At 45.1% G+C, this 22,040-nt stretch overlaps 1 protein-coding gene across 1 annotated transcript; it reads left to right on the top strand.

Annotated features, from left to right (window-relative positions):
* Positions 1–3,702: 3,702 nt before the first annotated feature.
* FGF23 (fibroblast growth factor 23) lies at positions 3,703–13,372 on the top strand (the record flags this gene model as incomplete). The annotated part of the gene is made up of 3 exons (XM_080704963.1): positions 3,703–3,913; positions 11,434–11,537; positions 12,935–13,372. The coding sequence occupies 3 exons, from the start codon at positions 3,703–3,705 to the stop codon at positions 13,370–13,372; spliced, it is 753 nt and encodes a 250-aa protein (XP_080561089.1).
* Between the last annotated feature and the right edge of the window lie 8,668 nt (positions 13,373–22,040).

The raw sequence follows: 22,040 nt of genomic DNA, 5'->3' as shown, positions 1-22,040 counted from the left end.
AGATAGATCGTGAGGATTCCAGACACAGAAAACAGAGGACTGCCAAAGCTACTGTCAGTGGGTAGGGCCTTTAGACAAAGCCTCACAAAGAAGACTGGGAGCCTCCTAAGCCCCTCTAAGCTCTCCTATCTCCCTGGTCTTCTTTCACCCTGATTTCTCCACCATTTTTCACCGTAGCCTAAATGACAATCTTATTGACATTAAGAGAAGATGACAGACTGGATTCTGAAAAATCAGGAGATGAAAGAAAGAAACAGAATTGTGGGAGTAGAGAGTTCCATCACCTCCAACCTAGATTGAGAGCCTGATTGTCTGAGTGTAAGTGCAGGAACTGGACCAGAGGCCTCCACACAGTTCCCAGAGTAAGCTTGGCTCAGTGACTCCTCCGTCAGGCTGGAGACGAACAGGTTCCCCTTCCCTGCCTCTGCACCGTGGGACCAGCCTTTCTGCAGCATCCAGGCAGCCACTGGGAACCGAGGACTGGGGCATCCCAAAAGCACAGGCCAGTGGCTTCCACTATGACCTTCCTGTGCACCTCTGCTTTCTAGGTTTTACTTTGGGCTCCCGAAGTTGCACTAGAGCCCAGATCATCCGATGTGAACTGGGGCAGAGGAGAAGGCCCTCTAAGTGCAGACACCACAGGGACCAACATGCCCACCTTTCCCTCCCCACCCCCTGGAGCTTCAGAGACTCACACCAGGGTCAGAAAGGCTGCTTGGAGCACATAGTACTGATTTGGCACTCACTACACATATCCACTAGGAAGGCCCATCTTCATCTGTAGTTAGCCTGGATGCTCTAGAAGAGGAGGGGATGCTCGGCAGGCCAATGAAGGGACCTTGGTCTCCATGTACTAATTCCAGCACATGGTTGAGATGCAAAGCCCAAGAACAGTATCTCCCCAGTGGCTCTGGACACAGTACAAATAGCTGAGTGTCATCCCTGTAGATTCAGAAGATCAAAAATCAGTCCTAAGATACTGAGGTGATTCTAAAGGGCAGCTGGCTGTGGAACCCTCTGGCAGGGAGTTCAGCAGGCGCTGGAAGTTCTGCCGGCTGTGCGTTAATGACAACCACCTCCTCATCTTCGCTCTCAGCTTGTTCATGCTGCAAAGGCAAAGGGTTGTTCCAAGAGTCCTACATCTTTCTTTGCTCTTGCCAAGCAGGGAATGCTTCTTCTCCCCCAACCCTCTCAGTGACAAACTTGCTCTCCTGGGCTGCACTGCGCCCCCATAACTAGCTGCTAAACATTTAGCACTTCTCAGAAGGAAGTGTTTACAAGTGGCATAAGCCATACATCAATTCCTTTTGATGCAACCAGACACAGGCACCATCCTAGGATCTCCAGGAACTCAGCGATGGACAGTGGACCTCTCTCTGGACGCTTGCACCCCATCTCCACCATGCTCTGGCAGGCCACCCTTCCTGACCCTCCTCTCAGAGCTCTTTCTATTTTCTCCTTCCCTCAAGACTCCTTGACTATAGAATCTCCCCACATGGCCTCTCTCTTTGTGAATTTCTGCATTTCTTACTCATCCCAGTGGTGTAGCTCTCACAACATACCTAGCAGTGAATAAAGGTTGTTTAGTCCCATAATACCGTAAGTCCTGGGGGATATGCGTGGCGTGTTTTCTATTCCTATAACCGCCTCCCTCCCACCTCTCTTCTCAGAGAAGCTTCTTAGTAGCTGCTGATAGCTTCACAGGTACTTTCTATCTCACTACCATTCACAACCTGAAGAGGGAATGCAGGGCTATCGAGTGGCAGATGTTCTTGAATGATTTGTGTTTCAATTCTGAGAGCTACCTAGTTCTTTAATTAGCTATGGGGTGATACTCTATTTATAAGTCATTCTGCGGCCATATTAAAGGCTGTTTTCTATATACAGAAGTACTTAAATGCCATAATTCCTCTATCTAACCCTGGGGAGACAAGCACATATATACTAGAGACACATCCTGGGTAAAAGCTTTGATTTACTAGAGAAAAGAGTTCGGTGTCATTGCTCCCTGCACTTATCCGGTGCTAGTTTACACAGCTCTAGCTCTAACATGCTGAGCTTATGCACATCTTGCAAAGGACTTAGGAGATCTGGAGTCAGACCTGGATCCAGATCCAGCCTCTTTCATGTACTAGCTATATTTGTGCAAGTTACTGAAGCCATGTGCACCAGTTTCTTGTTCGACACAAAGGAAATAACAGTATCTTCTTAAAGGATTATTCTAAAGATTAAATGAGTTACTACAAGTAGAGCAATAGACCAGTAAGTGGAAGAGAAGCTCTCAGCTGGGCATGCTGGTGCACGCCTGTAATCCCAGTACTTGGGAAGCGGAGACAGGAGAATTGCAGGTTCAAGACCAGACTCAGCAACTTAACAAGATTCTCAGCAATCTAGTGAGACCCTGTTCCCAAAAAGGGCTGGGGGTATAGCTCAGAGGTTGAGTGTCCCCGAGTTTAATCCCCATTACAACAAAAGAAAAAAAGAGAGAGTAAGCTGTCAAGGTTGGTGTCTGGAGAAACAGAACAAGGGAATCAAAAGACCTTGCCTAATTCTACCAGTTATTTGCTTTGTGACCTTAGACATGGAAGCCCCAAGGTCTTCATTCCTTTATGCATAATACTAAAATATGAATAATGCCTCAAGTGCCTGCCTCACAGAGCTTCAGTGAAGTTCACGTGAACTGGCAGATAACAAAGTACTTGGCGAAGTCTAAAGGGCTATGCACAGTTTTCATTATGAGTGCCATCTCTGCTTGCCTGAGTCTGCAGGTTGGTGCGTGCTTGGTATGACGGTCACTCCTATTGGACTCAACGCGCTAGTACGGTACCCCAGGCACCCTCTGCTCAGCTAGCACCTTTCCAGTCCCCAGGAGCCTCTAGTTCAATCCGCTTCCTATTGGAGAGACCATGATTGCCAGTTCAGTTACCCTTACACATCCCAACTGGAGAAATAAAGAAATCGGACCTTGGAATTTTCTGTGATCTCAAAGCCTGGTTTTCTTTTTTTTTTCCCCCACATTGAAATCTTCCCAAATGGCAACTTTGGGTTCTGTGCCCCTGCTCCCGGGGCACATCTCTTTCCTGAGGTGGGAGTCTCAGCGGATGCCACCTGCCTGTTGGCATCATATCGATTGAGACACCCACCCAGAGCTGCACAGGGAGAAAGCACCGAATGCGTACTTGGCGATAGGCGTTAAAAGGACCGAGAGACCAAAATGAGTAGACTGGATGGGAGATTAATTGCCGAGGAGGCGGGTGACTTCATGACCGAAACTGGATTTCTTTTTTTTTCCGGACTGCCGGCTGCCTTCACATTTCCTGATGGAAGTGGGATAGGTCAACAGATGACCCGGGGTCACAGATAACTTTTACCCACACACCAGTCACTTTTGGGAGCACCGGTTTGAAATTGAGGGGTGTGTGTATGCGTTGCGCCTTCCGCAAGTCTCAGAAGTCTCTGGGCTTTCTTCGAATGGCTGATTACAATACTGAGGATGTGGACAGTGGACTTTTTCCTGTTTGATGTCACTCTGCTACCCTTTAAAAGTCCAAGGGGGGAAAGGAGGGGATCCAGCCTAGGATCCTCACGTCAGCTCTTTGCAAGGAAGAAGAGGAAAGAAAGGCCAGCTAGAGCTAGGCCCGCAGAGCCCGGGAGGGAGTGTCAGGTTTCAAACTCAGCACTAGCCATTCAGAGAGCTGCGCAATGTTAGGGGCCCGCCTCGGACCGCTGCTCTGGATCCTGGGCAGCATCTGCAGCTGGTGCCTGGTCAAAGCCTATCCTGACACCTCTCCGCTGCTGGGCTCCAGCTGGGGAGGTCTGACCCACCTGTACACGGCCACTGCCAGGAACAGCTACCACCTGCAGATCCACAAGGATGGCCACGTGGACGGCACTCCCCATCAGACCATCTATAGTGAGTGGGGGGCTTCAGGCTGGGAAGGGAGGCGCTCCCATCTATCCATTTATGGGGAGTCTGGAGGAGCTTTGGGCTAGGCAGAAGGCTAACCCAAGCGTCTAGTTTCTCACTCAGGCAACCGTGTGTGTGTGTGTGTGTGTGTGTGTGTGTGTGTGTGTGTGTGTGTGCGCGCGCGCGCGCGCAAACCTTAGGGGAAGACTGTGCAACTCCCTGCCCCCGTAATTGGTATTTACTGGTTTCTCTCCACATGAATAGCTTCTGTCTCAACTAAAACAATAGCCACTTTCCCTTCACCTTGTCCAAGGATTCTAAAATCTTACAGGGCAGAGTGTGGTGGCACACGCTTGTAATTCCAGCAGTTGGGAGGCTGAGACCCGAGCATCGTGGTTCACGGACAGGCTCAGCTACTTAGCAAGGCCCTTTGCAGCTCAGTGAGATCCCATTTCAAAAATAAAAAGATTATAAAATAGGGCTGGAGGTGTGGCTTGGAGGTACAATGCCCCTGGGTTCCATCCCCAGGATCGCAAAATAAAATAAAATAAAAACTTACAGAAAGAAAGACAAGGAGTCTAAGAGGAAAGGAAGCCAGACAGGGCCACAGACACTGAGCTTCGGCTCATTAACTTTGGGTACGGTGATCTAGGGAGACTGCGGAGATGCCTGTATCATTCTCTGGGTTGGAATAGACGAACTCGGGCGATCTTTCTAACTCTGAGCTTCTAACTCTGATCTTTCTAACTCAGAGCTTTCTAACTCTGAGCATTTTAGCCTTATAAAAATTATCAAAAAATACATACATACAAATATATATATATACATACACATATATATTCTTGAAGACAGATTCCTTAGGTATTTCTCGGTGAGTTGACCAGGCACACAATCCATCTACCCACTCATCTACCCACCATGCACCCAGGTAGCCATCCAACAGGTGCATTGGTTGTTTCGGAGGTGTTCTGTATGAATGTCAGTTCTTCTCGGTGGAGCTGAAAGGTATCTAATCAGTAACAGATCGAGCATGCTGCACACCCACTGGCAACAGGAGTCAAGTGGAATGCTTTTTAAGGTTGAGTTTGTGGAAAGTTGGATCACAATCCACAACAGTCGATTGGCTATGATCCAATTAATGGCCTTTTCCTGTGCACCTATGTAAGGGGGACAGAGGGAGAGGGAGATGGGTACCGAAGAAGACAGGGTTTTTATTTTAGGAGAACATATAAAAGTTGCTGTAGGATACATAAAAATGCAAACTGATCCAATGCAGTTCAAACAAAAAGAATCACAGGAGTAATCATAACCTCTATCCAAAAATTTTTCTTATAGGAATTATGATTTCCTCTTTGCTGTTGTAATAATAAACTATTTTGCTGTGCCTGGCTGTATGCACAGCATTCAGATACTAGTCATCAAAAATAATGGTTAGTATTTAATTTTTTAAAAAAACTGGGGATTGAACCCAAGGGCATTCTACCTCTGAGCTATATCCCCCGCCCTTATTATTATTATTTTTTATATTTGAAACTGGGTCTCACTAAACTGAGGATCTCACTGAATTTGTGAGGCTGAACTTGACCCCGTGATCCTCCTGTCTCAGATGTGTATCACCATGTCTGGCTTGTTAAAGTCTGTTCAGGTGCTCAATGTGCCTTGGTTCAAGATGAAAGGAGGGAGAAAGCTCTGTCCAAATATCAAGCGTGTTCCAGAACTCATGGGGAACCAACACAACCTGGAGGCTGAAGTTGAGTCTATTGGCTAAAATCTGAAATAAATCTGGATACACTGGACGTGTCTAAACTGCTTCCTATTTTATTTGATGGATGTTTAACAGGACCTACAATGTGTCTGACATCCTGCGATAACTGAAAAAGACAGCAGGGCTCTTCAAAAGCCTCGTGATCTGTCCTTCTTCATCGCCCAGCATATTATCAGACTTTAGTAAATATGCTTTTGCTCCTCCTACACGCCCACTACAAGACTATATGTAACTTAACATGCAGTATGGCGGATTTTGGAAAAATGTTTTGATTCCCATGGATTACAAGTGCTGCCTGCACATAGGGACACTTAAAACACTGGTCTAGAATCATGGAATCCCTTTGCTGAAAGGAACCCCCAAAGATGCTTCCTTCTGGGTAAGATATGGAGGACAGCCCAGGTTGGCTGTGGTGGCCATGATGTGAGTTCAACCTGCTTAGCAAGCAGGCTGGGTGCAGACCTTCCCCCTCACTGCCCTCCGGTGATAAGCTCACAGGATGTTCTCAGAGCTCGGTGGGGTGAATTAAAATCTCTGGGAAGCTGCAAAATGAACCGAACTGACTTCAGATCTCTGTGTGCATGTGTGTGTGTGTGTGTGTGTGTGTGTGTGTGTGTGTGTGCACTTGTGCATGTGTGTGTGGTCTTGTTTTGTCTGAAATAGACACTAGCCAGAAACTGTGATTTTGGGAAGATTATATCACTAACCTAGGAAGGGGAACTCAGGGTCCAGGTGGTGGAAGACACCTACTTTTCCTAGTTTATATAGAAGCTTTGGTACTGTTCAATCAGCTACCATATGTATTTATGGGAAAAAAGTAAAAAAAAATACATTTTAAGAAGAAAAGTTATACCTGCCATGAGGGCACATGCCTATTAACCCTAACCCAAACCGTAATTGCAATCCTAAACTTAACCCTAACCCTACTTGCAACCCTATGATTCCAGTACTTGGAAGGCTGAGACGAGAGGATTGCAGGTTCAAGGCCAGCCTCAGCAACCTAGAGAGACCCTCAGAAAGACCCTGTTTCAAAAAGATTTTTAAAAGAGGGGGCTGGGGGTCTAGCTCAGTGGTATACCTCTGAGGAATACCTCTGGATTCAACCTCCAGCACCCCTTCTCCAGAGTTTAAAAGTTACTATACAAGAAGGAGGAAACAGCTGGGCATGATAACACACTCTTGTAATCCCCACGCTTGGGAGGCGGAGACAGGAGGATCACGCAGGTTTGAAGCCAGCCTTACTCATCTCAGCCTTCCAAGTACCAAATAAAATATAAAATAGGTCTGGGAGTGTAGCCCAGAGGTAGAAGGGTTTCCAGGAACCCCAGTACCACCAAAAAAAAAAAAGGAGGAAATTGATGCATATCAGTAAGACTGGATAGAGATTTATAATTGCCTTATTGATGAATGTAAAGGAATGCTCTCACATGAAGGTAACAGTGTGAATTTGTTGGGGTGTTTTCCCCTAAATAATCATACATTTCCAGTGAAATCTGATTCATTTGATTACTGTGCCTTAATAAACTCTTTTCGTATGCTTTTATTGGTGCATTATACCACATACCTCGGGTCACCTCCAGGAACCTGATGCAAACCTACAATGAGTTGTTGTTTTTTTTTTAATTTCAAAATGTCTTGCAGTTAAATGAATTACTGTTCAAAAAATTAATTATACAATATAATCAGGTTCACAGTGATAGAAACGGGCACGCGCACGACACGCGGCGTGTTTCTGCGGCACTGGTCATTGCGCCGATGTGCAGAGCATTAGTTAACTGTTTCTCTCACCAAGTCTCCTCTCCCTTCTCTCCCTCAATCCTCTTCCACTGTTTTACTGGAATCTCTCTTCATTTACCTGAAGCCCCTTTTGTAATTTTTTTTTTTTACTTTTTTTGTGGTACTAGGGACTGAACCCAGGGGTAATCTATCTCCAACCTACACCCTCAATCCTATCATATATTTTTTTATTTTGAAAGAGTCTCACTAAGTCACTGAGGGTCTCACTAAGTTGCTACGGTTGGCCTCGAACCTGCGATCTTCCTGCTTCAGCCTCCCAAGTACTGGGATTACAATTGTGCACCACAACGTCTGGCTTAGAAAATTCTTAATGGAGAGTTGAGTATCCAATCCCTCTTTGTGTGACTGGTCTTAACAAGATGAAATTATCTGCCAATGAGATCATACAAGCTTCCCCAAGACTTGGAAGACTTATGTCAGGAGCCTCCCCGGTAACTCTACATCCGCTCTGTGTACAAGGCAAAAATCTTCCACTCCCCAGAAAGAGCAGGAAAGAGGTGTTTGTTAACCTTGCTCATATCCTACATTTATTTATTTATTTTTAATTTATTTATTTATTTATATTTTTTTTGTGGTGCTGGAGGCCAAGCACCTGCTAAGCAAGTGCCCTGCCACTGAGCTACTTCCCAGCCCACACTTAGCTAACATCACTTTCTAGAGCCTAATATTTCCACTTCCTCTATCTTCCCCAATAGAACTTTCATTACTTGAAGCTTAGTTACGTCGGGGTCTTTAACCTTCCTTCATAGTATTATCTTTCTATCAAGGATCTTGAAGCCCTTTCCAGCTATCATCTTGTTTGTTATTTATTGGCTGGGAGAATAAAACTGAGTGCATAATTTTCTACTTTTATAGCCGAAGTTGAGGCCAAGCAGGGATGGTAGCAATGACTAACTCTCTAGTGGATGAATCCTTAATGTATCCTCAGGAGGACCGGATGAGGTAAATATTTCTTCCACCTCCATTTGACATAGGAAAAACAAACGTTAAGGAATGCAAATGGCTGGTTCACAGTCACATAGGTCCTAAGTGACCTGGAAGACATCTTAACCTCAAATGCCATGCTCCTTTAAGGTCCCGTACATGAGACGCCTCCATTATGGAAGGGAAAGTCTACAAAGCCTGCCCAGTTCCAACAGGCAGAACACAAAGCTCCAATAGTCAGAGTGGTTATTTCTTTCCTTCTGCTGAATTTGCCCCTGGAATTTGTGCAGACCACAAAACACGCCTGCTAAAGCCTCAAAGGGGGGAAAAATCATTTCTCTGACACTTTGTGTGTGTGTGGGGGGGGGTGGTACTGGGGTTCTTGGAAGCCCTTCTACCTCTGAGCTACACTCCCAGACCTATTTTTTATATTTTTTATTTGGAAACAGGGTCTCTTAAGCCAGCGCGGCTGGCTTTGAACCTGCGCAATCCTCCTGTCTCCACCTCCCAAGCGCGGGGATTACAAGCGTGTGCCATCACACCCAGCCTCTCTAACACTTTTTAAACTCTCATCTTGGCTTGAATCAAGGGCCTGTGTGCCTGCAGTAGTTGCTCACTGTGCCTGTGCAAACTTTTTTCTTTCTTTCTTTCTTTCTCTTTCTTTCTTTCTTCCTTTCTTTCTTTCTTCTTTCCTTCCTTCCTTCCTTCCTTCTTTCTCTTTCCTTCCCACTCTCTCTTTCTCTCCTCATCCTTTCCTTTCATGGTACTGGAGATTGAACTCAGAGGCACTTTGCCACCTAGCTATCCTCCCAGACCTTCTAATTTTTAATTCTGAGATAGGTCTCACTAGGTTTCTGAGGCTATCCTCGAGTCTGCAATCCTACTATCTCAGCCTCCCAAGTACCAGGACCACAGGCAGGTACCACCACACACGCTACGCAGGTTGTTTTCTAGGGGGGCCAGCCCTGGAGACTAGGATCCTGTTTCCCAGGCTCGGTGCCTACCCTGTCCCCAAGCATCAGGCTGGCATGATGGCAGTACATGGGTTTGGCATCAATAGCTGGTCAATACATACTACAGGATTCTCAACACTCCCCACCACTTTTGCAACCATCATCCCATTTGATCCTTGCCATAACCCTACAAAGTAGGCAGGGCAGCTGTTACATGGTCATTTGACAGTGGAGAAAACCGAAGTTAGGGCAGTGAGTTGCCCAAAGCTACAAGATCTGTAAGTCACAGAATTGGTACCAGAATCCATATACTCTGCCCCCTGGTCCTGGCTTCAGAGCCTCTTCCTGAACCTTCAGGGAATTGAAACCAGTATCCTTGTCATCTTCAGTGTGTATTTTGCCTTTGATTTTATCTTCTCCTACTTGTAATGAGTTCTACCTTATCTCCAAAATTGGGACGCTTCTACTACTCCTGAAATAATATTACCACTAATAACATAACAGTTATTTGAGGGATTTAAAATATGTAAAGTACTTAGAACATAACCACTCAAAAACAGAGAATGTAATTTTTTCTCAATGGGACTGAAAAGTCAGTAGGACAAGCCGGGCGTGGTGGCGCACGCTTGTCATCCCCGCGCTTGGGAGGCAGAGACAGGAGGATCATGCAGGTTTGAAGCCAGCCGCGCGCGCTGGCTTAGGAGACCCTGTTTCCAAATAAAAATGTAAAAATAGGTCTGGGAGTATAGCCCGGAGGTAGAAGGGCTTCCAGGAACCCCAATACCACCAAAAAAAAAAGTCAGTAGGACAGAAATTACTTATCTATTTCTTCTGTGTCTCTCAAGATTTACAACAAAATTAGCCATGTATTGGAGACACAAAGGCAGACATCAATTTGGAGGAACTTAAATATCCTCCGTACCTCCTCCACCTCACCCCACTTTCTAGAAGTTTCCCTCAAAGAGAACCCTCAGCCAAACGAAAACAAATTAACTTGTTATCCATTCTCTTCTTTCTGGTTTTGTTTCTATTTCCTTCCTTCGGTTCCACATCATGCAACATGGGTCTTATCAGGCTCTATATTCAGTTAACAACTAATAATTGCCTACCTGCTCTCCTTGGAGGTCTTTGTATTGAGCCTACACAGAGCGGCAGCCACCATATGACCCAGCGATACATTCTTTAGTATCTTTCCAAAGAAATTAAAGTCAGGATACTATAGTGATATATGCATACTGGTGTTTATAACAGCATAATTCACAACAGCCAAAATACAAACCAAGCTAGGTGTCTGTCAACAGAAGAATGAATAAAGAAAATGTGGTTTTATTTATTTATTTATTTATTTATTTATTGGTGGTACTGGGGTTCCTGGAAGCCCTTCTACCTCCGGGCTACACTCCCAGACCTATTTTTTACATTTTTATTTGGAAACAGGGTCTCCTAAGCCAGCGCGCACGGCTGGCTTCGAACCTGCGCGATCCTCCTGTCTCCGCCTCCCGAGCGCGGGGATGACAAGCGTGCGCCACCACGCCCGGCGAAAATGTGGTTTTAGACAATGGGATTTTGCTCAGCCACAAAGACCAAAAGTATGTGATTTGCAGGAAAATGAAACTAGAGAATATTACGCTGAGTGAGATCAGTATAAAGGTATCACTCCCAGTCTCACCAACATGTATGAAAAGGGAGACGGGCTGCAGAGCCCTTGTGCTCGTATATTTGTGAAAATTTTGACCTTCACTATGATGTATCATTACAATGCACCAATAAAAGCATTTCTTTTTTTTTTTTTTTTTAAATCACGAAAAAGCAGAGATATTGGCCAGGGAAGGACGGAAACAAAGACAGTCCAGGTGTAGGGAGCACAGGTAAAGAATGCCGGGAGTTCAGGGCGCCCCCTACAGGCAAGAGGATGCAGCAGGTGGAGCCTGACTGTTGGGTCTGGGTGGGAGGAAATGAGGAAAAGGTAGAAAAGGGTGTTATGTAAGGTTATCAGCACCAAGAGCTTTTCAGTAAAAGGTTTTAGGTAAGAGGTTGGTGGCAGAAGATGAGCAAGAAGCCTTTGATGGGAATGGTTCTCTCCACAGGTGCCCTGCTGATCCGATCAGAGGATGCGGGCTTCGTGGTGATAACAGGGGTGATGAGCAGAAGATTCCTCTGCATGGACCTCAGAGGAAACATTTTCGGATCAGTGAGTCCTTTTTTTCTGTTGTGTGCTATTTGTACCTAAATGGTTTCTTGGATAGAACATAGACTTTTCTAGCTTAAAGATTCCACTTGCCAGCAGGGTGTGGAGACACATGATTATAATCTCAGTACTTGGGAGGTTGAGACAGGAGGATCACAGGTTTGCAGTCAGCCTCAGCAACTTCTGGAGGCCCTCTGCAACTTACTGAGACCTTGTTTCAAAATAGAAATTACACGCTTGTAATCCCAGCATTTGGGAGGCAGAGACAGGAAAATTGCACAGGTTCAAAGCCAGCCTCAGCTACTGAGTGAGGCTCTCAGCCACTTAGTGAGACCCTGTTTCCAAATAAAGTATAAAATAGGTCTGGGAGTATAGCCCGGAGGTAGAAAAGTCCCTGGATTCCACTCCCAGTAAGAGAGAAAGAAGAAAGAAAGAAAGAAAGAAAGAAAGAAAGAAAGAAAGAAAGAAAGAAAGAGCGAGCTCGGTGTGTATCACAAAAAATAAATAAATGAATGAATAAGAAAGCAGGCTGGTAGTTCAGAGGTAGTATGCCCTGAGTTCAATACTCAGTACAACCAAAAAAAAAAAAAAATCAACTTGCAGTGTCTCTTGGCATATCACCCTAAGGACTTTTCCATCTAAATACAAAATGCACACATTTCTACAGCTGGGGTTTGGCCCTCTACACTGTCCCTGCAACCCCGGCTTTCATCTGTAGTCTGCCCTGCCCACTGGTCCCCATTTACGTTTCCCACACCCCCTGTCTGTAGCTGTGTGTCTCCTTGATTCTGTTACCAACTATGTCCTTGGGTAGGACCTCTCATGTCTCCAAACCTCAAATGTCTTCCCTTGGAAAAAGTGAAATAAAATAGACCACATGCTCTGCCAAGGTCCTGCCAGATAAATACTCCTAATGACTTACCTGTGCCCCCCTACCCTGTGATCGCCGGTCCTGCAGACCGCTAAGCAAAGGGTTTCATTCAGGAAAGGCTCCTACATAGTCCAGAGGATTGTGAGATGGTAAAACAGAATTGTTTATCTAAGGGGTCTCTCACCACCCAGCATAGCCACTAGGAATTTCTCCAGAACATCATCCTTTGGTTGGTCCCAGCACCAACCAGTAAAGACATGCTGAACACATCTGGACATGTGGACAGCCCTCATGTATAACCCACTTACTTTGTGGCATTTCAAACCCGTGTTCTGATTCTGCACCCTAGAACCCCAGGCACCGAGCCGGAGGGCCTGGGGCGGCTGCTTTCTGAAAGCTGCGGCCGCGATCGGTGCTCAACCTCATCCGGCCATTCGTAACCCTTTTTTCCTGGATAATAATGAGGATTGGCAGGGCGCGCTGGGGTCCACACTGGCCACCTCTCCTAACGTCCCTCTTGCCTTTCCAGCATTACTTCAGCCCCGAGAGCTGCAGGTTCAGACACCGGACGCTGGAAAACGGCTATGACGTCTACCACTCTCCCCATTACCACTTTCTCGTCAGCCTGGGGCGGGCCAAGAGGGCCTTCCTGCCGGGCATGAACCCCCCGCCCTACTCCCAGTTCCTGTCCCGGAGGAACGAGATCCCACTGATCCATTTTAACACCCCAAGGCCCCGGCGGCACACCCGGAGCGCAGAGGACGAGGAGATCGACCCACTCAACCTGCTCAAACCCCGGCCCCGCCTGACCCCTGCCCCAGCCTCCTGCTCCCAGGAGCTGCCCAGCGCCGAGGACAACAGCCTGCTGGCCAGTGACCCATTGGGTGTGCTCAGAGGCCACCGGGCAAACACGCATGCCAGGGGGATGGGCGCGGAAAGGTGCCGCCCGGTCCCCAAGTTCACCTAGGGAGACCCCCAAAGGACCCTTCTTTCACCAAGCTTCCAGCCGACCCAACTCTCTTGGACGGGACCAGCTGCCCTGACACTCCGAGGAAGGGGCGGGGTAAGGGTCAGCGCTTCTCTCCACACCACCCCCAGTGGGTCCCCCTGAGAATCGACATGGAGACTCATTTTTCTCACACTACATGAGAACCCCTAGAAGGTGAACTGGAAATTTCCCCTTCATTAAGGGAAAGCAAAGGGATTTCTCCCCTATCTCCCTTCCTGTGCTTCTTCTCTTCATCAAAATAGCCTTAAGAAAAAGCAACAGGCCAGGGGCGGGCCTAGCAGCTCCCCAGTGCTCCCTGCCGGCCTGTTACCTTGTCTGGACCCAACTGGTGTTTTTGCACACCTACGATGTTAGCTGCTGAGCTTGGTACTAATTTTGCCAAGTGTGGTGGCACATGCCCTTGAGCCCAGTACTTGGGAGGCTGAGGCAGGAGGATCACAGGTTTGAAGTCAGCCTCAGCTACCTAGAAATGCCCTCGGCAACTTAAGAGAGACCTTGTTTCAAATTAAAGTAGAATAGGGCGGAGGATGTAGCTCAGAGGTAGAATGCTCTTGGATTACACTACCAGCACACACACAAAAAAAAAAAAGAAGAAAGAAAGAAAGAAAGAAAGAAAGAAAGAAAGAAAGAAAGAAAGAAAGAAAGGCAAGGCTAATTAACTCAGCCGGGTAGGCACCCTGTGCCTGGCTCTCCTTCCCCATGGCCAAAGCCGGAGAGCTGAGGATGACCCTCCACTGTTCCCAAGGGCGTGTGGGGGACTGCGCCTCAGTGTCTGCTGCCCCCATCTCTGATGAATTTGGTCCAAAGAACAGGTTTTCATATTGGTTCTTGAAAATCTTTCCTGCCACCATTTGTTTTGCAAAATAGAAACATGTTCCCTCTCTCCTGAGGGGGCATCTAATTACACCTCCGCTTGCAGATTGAATAGTAATAGATTTGGCATGGATTTCAAAAATGTGGCTGGGGAAGGAGCCTTGGGATCCCGGGACTGCTCTGGGTTAGGCTTCCTGTGGACTGAAAGAGCAAGTCTTTTCCCCCCAACCCAAGTGAAGTGGAATCAAGTATTTGGGGTAGAGAGAAGACTAATAACCAGGGAAACCGAGTTGTAGGAGTTAAGCCGTGGTGGCTAGAGGATCAGTTAGAGCATCCTAGGCCAACAGATCTGGCCTCTCCATCTTCTTGGAAGTTCTTGGGGCATTAAGTAAAGAGGTCTCTCAGTCCCAGGAGCCCTGAGGCAAACACTACCTAACTTGGAGAACAGCTGAGGGTACCAGTCAGGGACAGATGCTCATCCCTCATCTTGGATGTTTCCCATGATTGACATCCATCCCGCAAAGGGCTCACTTTTCCTACCTCTGAATGACCACCTATCACCCAGCGTGGTGTCGCACGCTTGTAATCTCAGTACTTGGGAGGCTGAGACAGGAGGATCACAGGTTCGTGGCCAGCCTCAACTACTTAGTGAGGCCCTGTTTCCAAATTTAAATAAATAAATCAAATAGGTCTAGGGGTGTAGCCCAGAGGTAGAAAGCCCCTGGGTTCCATCCCCAGTACCATGAAAAATAATAAATAATAAATGACCTCCTTCAGTGCAGGATATTAGCAAGCACGGTCAATTTAAACATTTCCCGGCCTGTTTTTTTCCTACTTCTTGTCTATACTCAGACTGAAGAATTGATTCATTCTCTTTGCTTATCAGAAAAACATTGAACAGCCACTTTTACCTGATGACTTTAAACAGAATCTGAAGGAGCAGGTCTTATTCTAAAACACTAAAAACTATGTATATATAGCAGTACACAGTCATGCATGACAAATAATTCCTTTAATGGTTCTCATTTCCTGTTGGGGAAATTATCCTAAACAGAAGCTATTAGAGTTTCCTCCACACTGATAATTAGAAGGAAAAATCCCAAAAGGTCTTTGGTAGAAAACTGGTTATACAGAATCTCAATGCTACCACTGGGGGTTTTCTTTTTGGCAGAGCCAAGGCTGCCCCTGAAGTTTCTTATGTCTTAGCATGTGGCCATATTTATTTATTTATTTGGAAGATTTTACCTATCACTTTATATTTATAGTATTTATAAAAATGTAATCACACCTTTTTTCTTTTCCTTCTGTTTAAGAGAAAAATAAAACTTATCTCAGCTTCTCTTGCTTTTCTTTTCTGCATTACTACATAAAAGGCCACCAGAAGCCGGGCCTGGCGGCTCACACTTGTAATCCCAGCATCTGGGAGGCTGAGACAGGACGATCATGGTTCTCGGCCAGCCTCTGCTACTTAGTGAGACCTTTGCAACTCAGTGAGACCCTGTTTCAAAATAAAGAATAAAAAATAGGGCTGGGGGTGTAGCTCGGAGATAGAATGCCCCTGGGTCCCTTCCCCAGTACTGCAATAAATAAACAAATAGAAGGTATTATGGGAGGGGAACACCTGGAAAATCTGCAGAAAGTGTCAGAATTTTAAAATATTCAAAGATATTTTCTGTTCTTATGTAAATTTAACAAATAATTTTGATTTATCTAGGCAGAATTATTGAAGACAATGAAATTTCACCAAGATTAGATTTTTGGATCACTCTATTCCTAAAGTGTTTCCTTTAAAAAAAGAGTTTTTTTATTTGAAAATATACATTGTTGACATGAGTGGTGGTGCATGGATTTAGTCCCAAGTACTCAGGAGGTTGAGACAGGATGATCACAGGTTCGTGGTCAGCCTCAGAAATTTAATGAGGCCCTCTATAACTTAGTGAGTCCTGGTTTTAAATTTTTAAAAAATAATAAACTAGGACTGAGGGTGTAGCTCAATGTCCCTGGGTTTAATACCTAGTAACACACACACACACACACAGACACACCACACTGGCACAACCACATTCATGTCTCATAAACCAAATGCTAGGTGGCATCAGCTTCCCACTACTATGACAAACACCTGAGACAATCAATTTTGTAAAGAGAAAAGGGTTGGTATGAGTCACAGTTTTGGGGGTCAATGCTGTGGAGGACCTACACCTTTTGGTCTCTGGTTGGAGGATGGCACATCAAGGCGGAAGCGTGTGGCTGAGCAAAACCACTCACCTGGTCCAGGAAGAGAAAGAGTGCCACGGGCTGGGGACTCTCAACACATGGAGCCTTTGGGGACATTCCAGACCCAAACTATAGCACATGTACTTAACACAGACACAGTGGCATTGCCCTGTGACACGTGATAGCAGCCACCAAGATAAAGAATCGACATAAGCCAGCGCAGTGGCACACACCTGTAATCCCAGGACTTGGGGAGCTGAGACAGGAGGATTGCAGGTTCAAAGCCAACCTCAGGCCGGGCATGGTGGTGCATGCTTGTAATCCCAGCATTTGGGAGGCTGAGACAGGAGGATCATGGTTCCCAGACAGACTCAGCTACTTAGTGAGGCCTTTGCAACTCAGTGAAACCCTGTTTCAAAATAAAGAATAAAAAATAGGGCTGGGGGTGTAGCTCAGAGGTAGAATGTCTCTGGGTTCCAACCCTGGTACTTCAAAAAAAAAAAAAGAAAAGAAAAGAAAAAGGAAATACTTGGGAGGCTGAGACAGGAGGATCACAGGTTCGCAGCCAGCCTCAGCAACTTAGAAAGGGCCTCCACAATTTAGTGAACCCATTTCGAAATAAACAATAAAATATGGCCAGGGTGTATCTCAGAGGCAGAATACCCTGGGTTAAATCTCCAGTAAAACACACACACACACACACACACACACACACACACACACTCACACACACACAATCAAGGAAGTAAAAAAGAGCAAATCAGGTCTTTAATAAGTAGATAAAAATAGAGTGCAAGAGCAGAAATCAAAGAATTAGAAAACAAACAAGAGGCTGGCTTCAAGAAACAACTATACAACAATACAACTGAAAAACTCATTAGCTAAGAATATTAAGAAAATTAGAAAATATGAACTGCCAGCATGGGTAATACAAGAGGGGATATCACTGCACACCCTGCAGAAATTACAAAGATGATAAGCAATTGACAAGGTTAACTTTATGGCAATACATTTGACAACATCAATAAAAGGGATAAATTACCTGAAAGTATAAACTTATCCACATTGACACAAGATGGCACAGAAAGTCTAAACAGCCCTTCATCTATATAAAAAGTTAATTACTAAAAATCTTCCAAAGCAAACTCGAGGTTCATGTTGCACTAGTGGGTTCCATTAAACATTTAAGAAAGCACCAATTTTATACCAACTTTTCCAAAGGAGAATTACCTCCTAACTTATTCCAAACTAGATTTAAAAATTATAAAAAAATAAAACTATTAACTAATATTTTCCAAGAAAGATACAAAAATGGCACCCTAAATACAACAATATAATAAAAATGATAATAAGGCATCATGACCAAGTAGGATTTATCCCGCGTGTAGAAGATTGGTTTAACATTTGAAAATCAATGTAATTCACATTCTCATTTTCTCCTAATAAAACAAAATAAAGGAGAAAAAATACCATCAGTTCAATACATGCAGGAAAAAGCCTCACAAAATTTAATACCTGTTCATGACCAAAGCTCTCGGCAAACTAGAGATGAAGAGAATTTACTTCACCTGACAAAGTGCACCGATGAAGCAATGAAAAGCCGACAGCTAACATCATATATTCTCTCTCTCTCTCTCTCTCTCTCTCTCTCTCTCTCTCTCTCTCTCTCTCTCTCTCTTTTTGGTGGTACTGGGGTTCCTGGAAACCCTTCTTTCTACCTCCGGGCTACACTCCCAGACCTATGTTATATTTTTATTTGGAAACAGGGTCTTTTAAGCCAGCGAGGCTGGCTTCGAACCTGCGCGATCCTCCTGTCTCCGCCTCCCAAGTGTGCATATATTCTATGTTAATGTATTTTAACATTCTAACCTTAATTTAGGAGCAAGGAAGAGTGCTTTTTATTTCTTTTCTTTTTTTTTTTTTTTTTTGGTGGTACTGGGGTTCCTGGAAACCCTTCTTTCTACCTCCGGGCTACACTCCCAGACCTATGTTATATTTTTATTTGGAAACAGGGTCTTTTAAGCCAGCGAGGCTGGCTTCGAACCTGCGCGATCCTCCTGTCTCCGCCTCCCAAGTGTGCATATATTCTATGTTAATGTATTTTAACATTCTAACCTTAATTTAGGAGCAAGGAAGAGTGCTTTTTATTTCTTTTTTTTTTTTTTTTTTTTTGGTGGTACTGGGGGTGGAACCCAGAGGCCTTCTACCTCTGGGCTATACTCCCAGATCCATTTTTTATATTTTTATTTTGGAAACAGGGTCTCGCTAAGTTGCTGAGAGCCTCACTAAGTAGCTGAGGCTGGCTTCGAACCTGTGCGATCCTCCTGTCTCGGCCTCCCAAGCGCGGGGATTACAAGCGTGTGCCACCACGCCAGCGAGTGCTTTTTTTTTCTACTTTCATTTAGTTGTTCTGGATGATGTCCTAGCCAGTGCTATAACCATGAATCAAACAGAATACAGGCATAAAAAGAAGATATCTCTTTTCAGGGGACATGATTGTCTATGTATGAAGTTCCAAAAAACCTACAAAGCAACTATCAGAAATAATTTAAACTTAAAATAATATGTAAATTTAGCAAGCTCGATGGATATAAAAAATAACTAGAAGCCAGGCAGAGAGGCTGAGACAGGAGGAGCACAGGTTCAAGGCCAGCCTCAGCAACTTAGCAAGACCTCAGCCTCTCAGTGAGGCTCTATTTCAAAGTAAAAAATAAAAAGGTCTGGGGATGCAGCTCCAGTGTAGAATGTTCCCGAGTTCAATCCCCAGGACCATATATACGTATTCACAAAAAAATAGAGGTTGGAGTTGTAGTTAGGTGAGTTACCATGTGAGGCTATGGGTTTGATCCTCACCATCAAAATAAATAGACTATTAGGCCGGGCGTGGTGGTGCACACTTGTAATCTCAGCACTTGGGAGGCTGAGACAGGAGGATCGCGGTTTACAGACAGCCTCAGATATTTAGTGAGGCCCTTTGCAATTCAATAAGACCTTGTTTCAAAATAAAGAATAAAAAATATGGCTGGGGGTGCAGCTCGGAAGTAGAATGCCCCTGGGTTCCATCCCCAGTACCAAAATAAAATAAATGAATAAATGAATGAATGAATGAATAAATAAATAAATAAATAAATAACTGTTAAAACCAGTACAAACATTTGGAAAGGGAATTTTTAAACAGACATGTAAATATTTTATTTGTGACAAGATCAGAAATATTTAATACTTAGGAGCCAGACGTGGTGGCACACAATTGTAATCCCAGCATTCGGGCGGCTGAGACAAGAGGATCATAGTTCGCTGACAGCCTCAACTACTTAGTGAGGCCCTTTGCAACTCAGTGAGACTCTGTTTCAAAAATAAAGAATAAAAAAATAGGCTAGGAGTATATCTCAAAGGTAAAATTCCCTGGATTTCATCTCCAATACTGCAAAAAAAAAAAAAAAAAAGAATAGTAAAAAAAAAAAAAAATAGGAGCCGGGCATGGTGATGCATGCTTGTAATCCCCAAGCTTGGGAGGCTGAGACAGGAGGATCACACAGGTTCGAAGCCAGCCTCAGCTACTGAGTGAGGCTCTCAGCAACTTAGTGAGACCCTGTTTCCAAATAAAATATAAAATAGGTCTGGGAGTATAGACCAGAGGTAGAAGGCCCCTGGGTTCCACCCCCAGTACCATTAAAAAAAAAAAAATAGGGGCCGGGCGTGGTGGCGCACGCTTATAATCCCCACGCTTGGGAGGTGGAGACAGGAGGATCACACTGGTTCGAAGCCAGCCTCGCTGGTTTAAGAGACCCTGTTTCCAAAAAAAAAAAAAAAAATAATACAAAATAGGTCTGGGAGTGTAGCCCCGAGGTAGCAGGGCTCCCAGGAACCCCAGTGGGGGGAAAAAATAGGGCTAGAGGTGTAGCTTGGAGGTAGAAAGCTCCTAGGTTCCATTCTCAGTACCTCAAAAGAAAAAAAAGAAGTATTAAATACTTAGGGGAAAACATAAACACAAAATAATTAGGAACAAATTTAACAAAATATAAATATTATGAAACTTTGCTGAAATTCAGGTTCTTACTATTGGGGAGCTCTACTACCCTCTTGACTTGAAAGTCTCCATAGTGTCCTGCCTGAGTGACTCCCAGAGCCCAGCAAAGGGACCGAGTTTCCAGAGCCCTGAAGACAAGGGTAACACACCAAAACGTGGGCTCATTTTCCACGCCACCTTCATGGGCCGAGCAGCTGCCAAGAACAAAGGCCGCCTCTCCCGTTACCTGACAAACAAATGCCTCACGAATCCATTGCTTCTCTGAGGTTCCACCAGTGTATCTGGGGAGAGGCTTTGAGAACAAGTTGAGGAACCCCTGTCCTTCTATGAGCCTGGAGAGATTCCCCCAAAGGATCTAGATCCTGAAGGAAGCAGTGGTTCAGACAGAGGACGCCGCTGCTGAGATCACCAGGAAGCTAGAGAAACAGAAGAAAATGCGTCAGAGGAGTGCGAGAAGACACAGGAAAAACCCAAAAAGAAAACGCAAAAGGCCAGGAGGTTCCTTAGGAGAATGGAATGGAAGACCCACCTGTCTCCCCAAACCCCCCAAAAAGATCGTTTTCCAAGGAGGAATTGGTTGGTAGTGATCTTGAGGACACAGCTGGAGGCAGCACCAGTCTTCCCAAGAGGAAGAAATCCTCGCCCGAGGAAGAGCCTCCAACAGACCGGGATCCTGAAGACGCAGCAGCAGGAATGAAAGAGAAAGAGGAAGTTCCAGTCCCAGGAGGAGCTGGTCGGCGGTGGACCGGAGAGGCTGCTAGCCGCAAACGCAGCACCAAGAAAAAGAGAAGGTTGCAGAATGCACCCTAGGAAGATTAGAACAGACATTCCCTGGGGAAGGGCATGCCCCAGGGTGACACCTCCCGTCCTATGTCCTAGGTCCCAAACCCCAATAAAAACAGACTCAAAAGAAAAAGAAAGAAAAAAAGAAAGTCTCCATATTGTGAAGACATGGTCTCTCCCCCAGCACAGACTCAGCAGGCTCTGAAATGGGCAAGCTGCTTTACAGTGTATATTGAACACGTTGATAAATACAGTTGTTATAGTTGATATAGTGATAGTTGATAAATACAGTTGTCCACATGTAGAAGTATGCATAGATCTGTACATATACCCGCATTAGCACAGACACATAGATTTCCTTGCTCAGTCAGCTGAGAGGGCTTAAAAGAAATAATACTCTAGCGCCGGGTGTGGTGGCGCACGCTTGTAATCCCCACGCTTGGGAGGCGGAGACAGGAGGATCACACAGGTTCAAAGCCAGCAGCGCTGGCTTAAGAGACCTTGTTTCCAAAAATAAAATAGGTCTGGGAGTGTAGCCCGGAGGTAGAAAGGCTTCCAGGAACCCCAGTACCACCACCAAAAAAAAAAAAAAATACTCTAATAGTAATGAGCATACCTAGTACCCACAACTATTTATTTATTTATTTATTTATTTATTTATTTATTTATTTATTTATTTTTACGGTACTGGGGATGGAATCCAGGGGCATTCTACCTCTGAGCTACACCCCCAGCCCTATTTTTTATTCTTTATTTTGAAATAGGGCCTCACTAAGTTGCAAA

The sequence above is a fragment of the Muscardinus avellanarius genome (assembly GCF_963383645.1).
Source record: "Muscardinus avellanarius genome assembly, chromosome: 11".
Classification (NCBI taxonomy): Eukaryota; Metazoa; Chordata; class Mammalia; order Rodentia; family Gliridae; genus Muscardinus; species Muscardinus avellanarius.
Note: the sequence above shows the minus strand (reverse complement) of the source record. Positions and strands in the feature narration are given on the sequence as shown.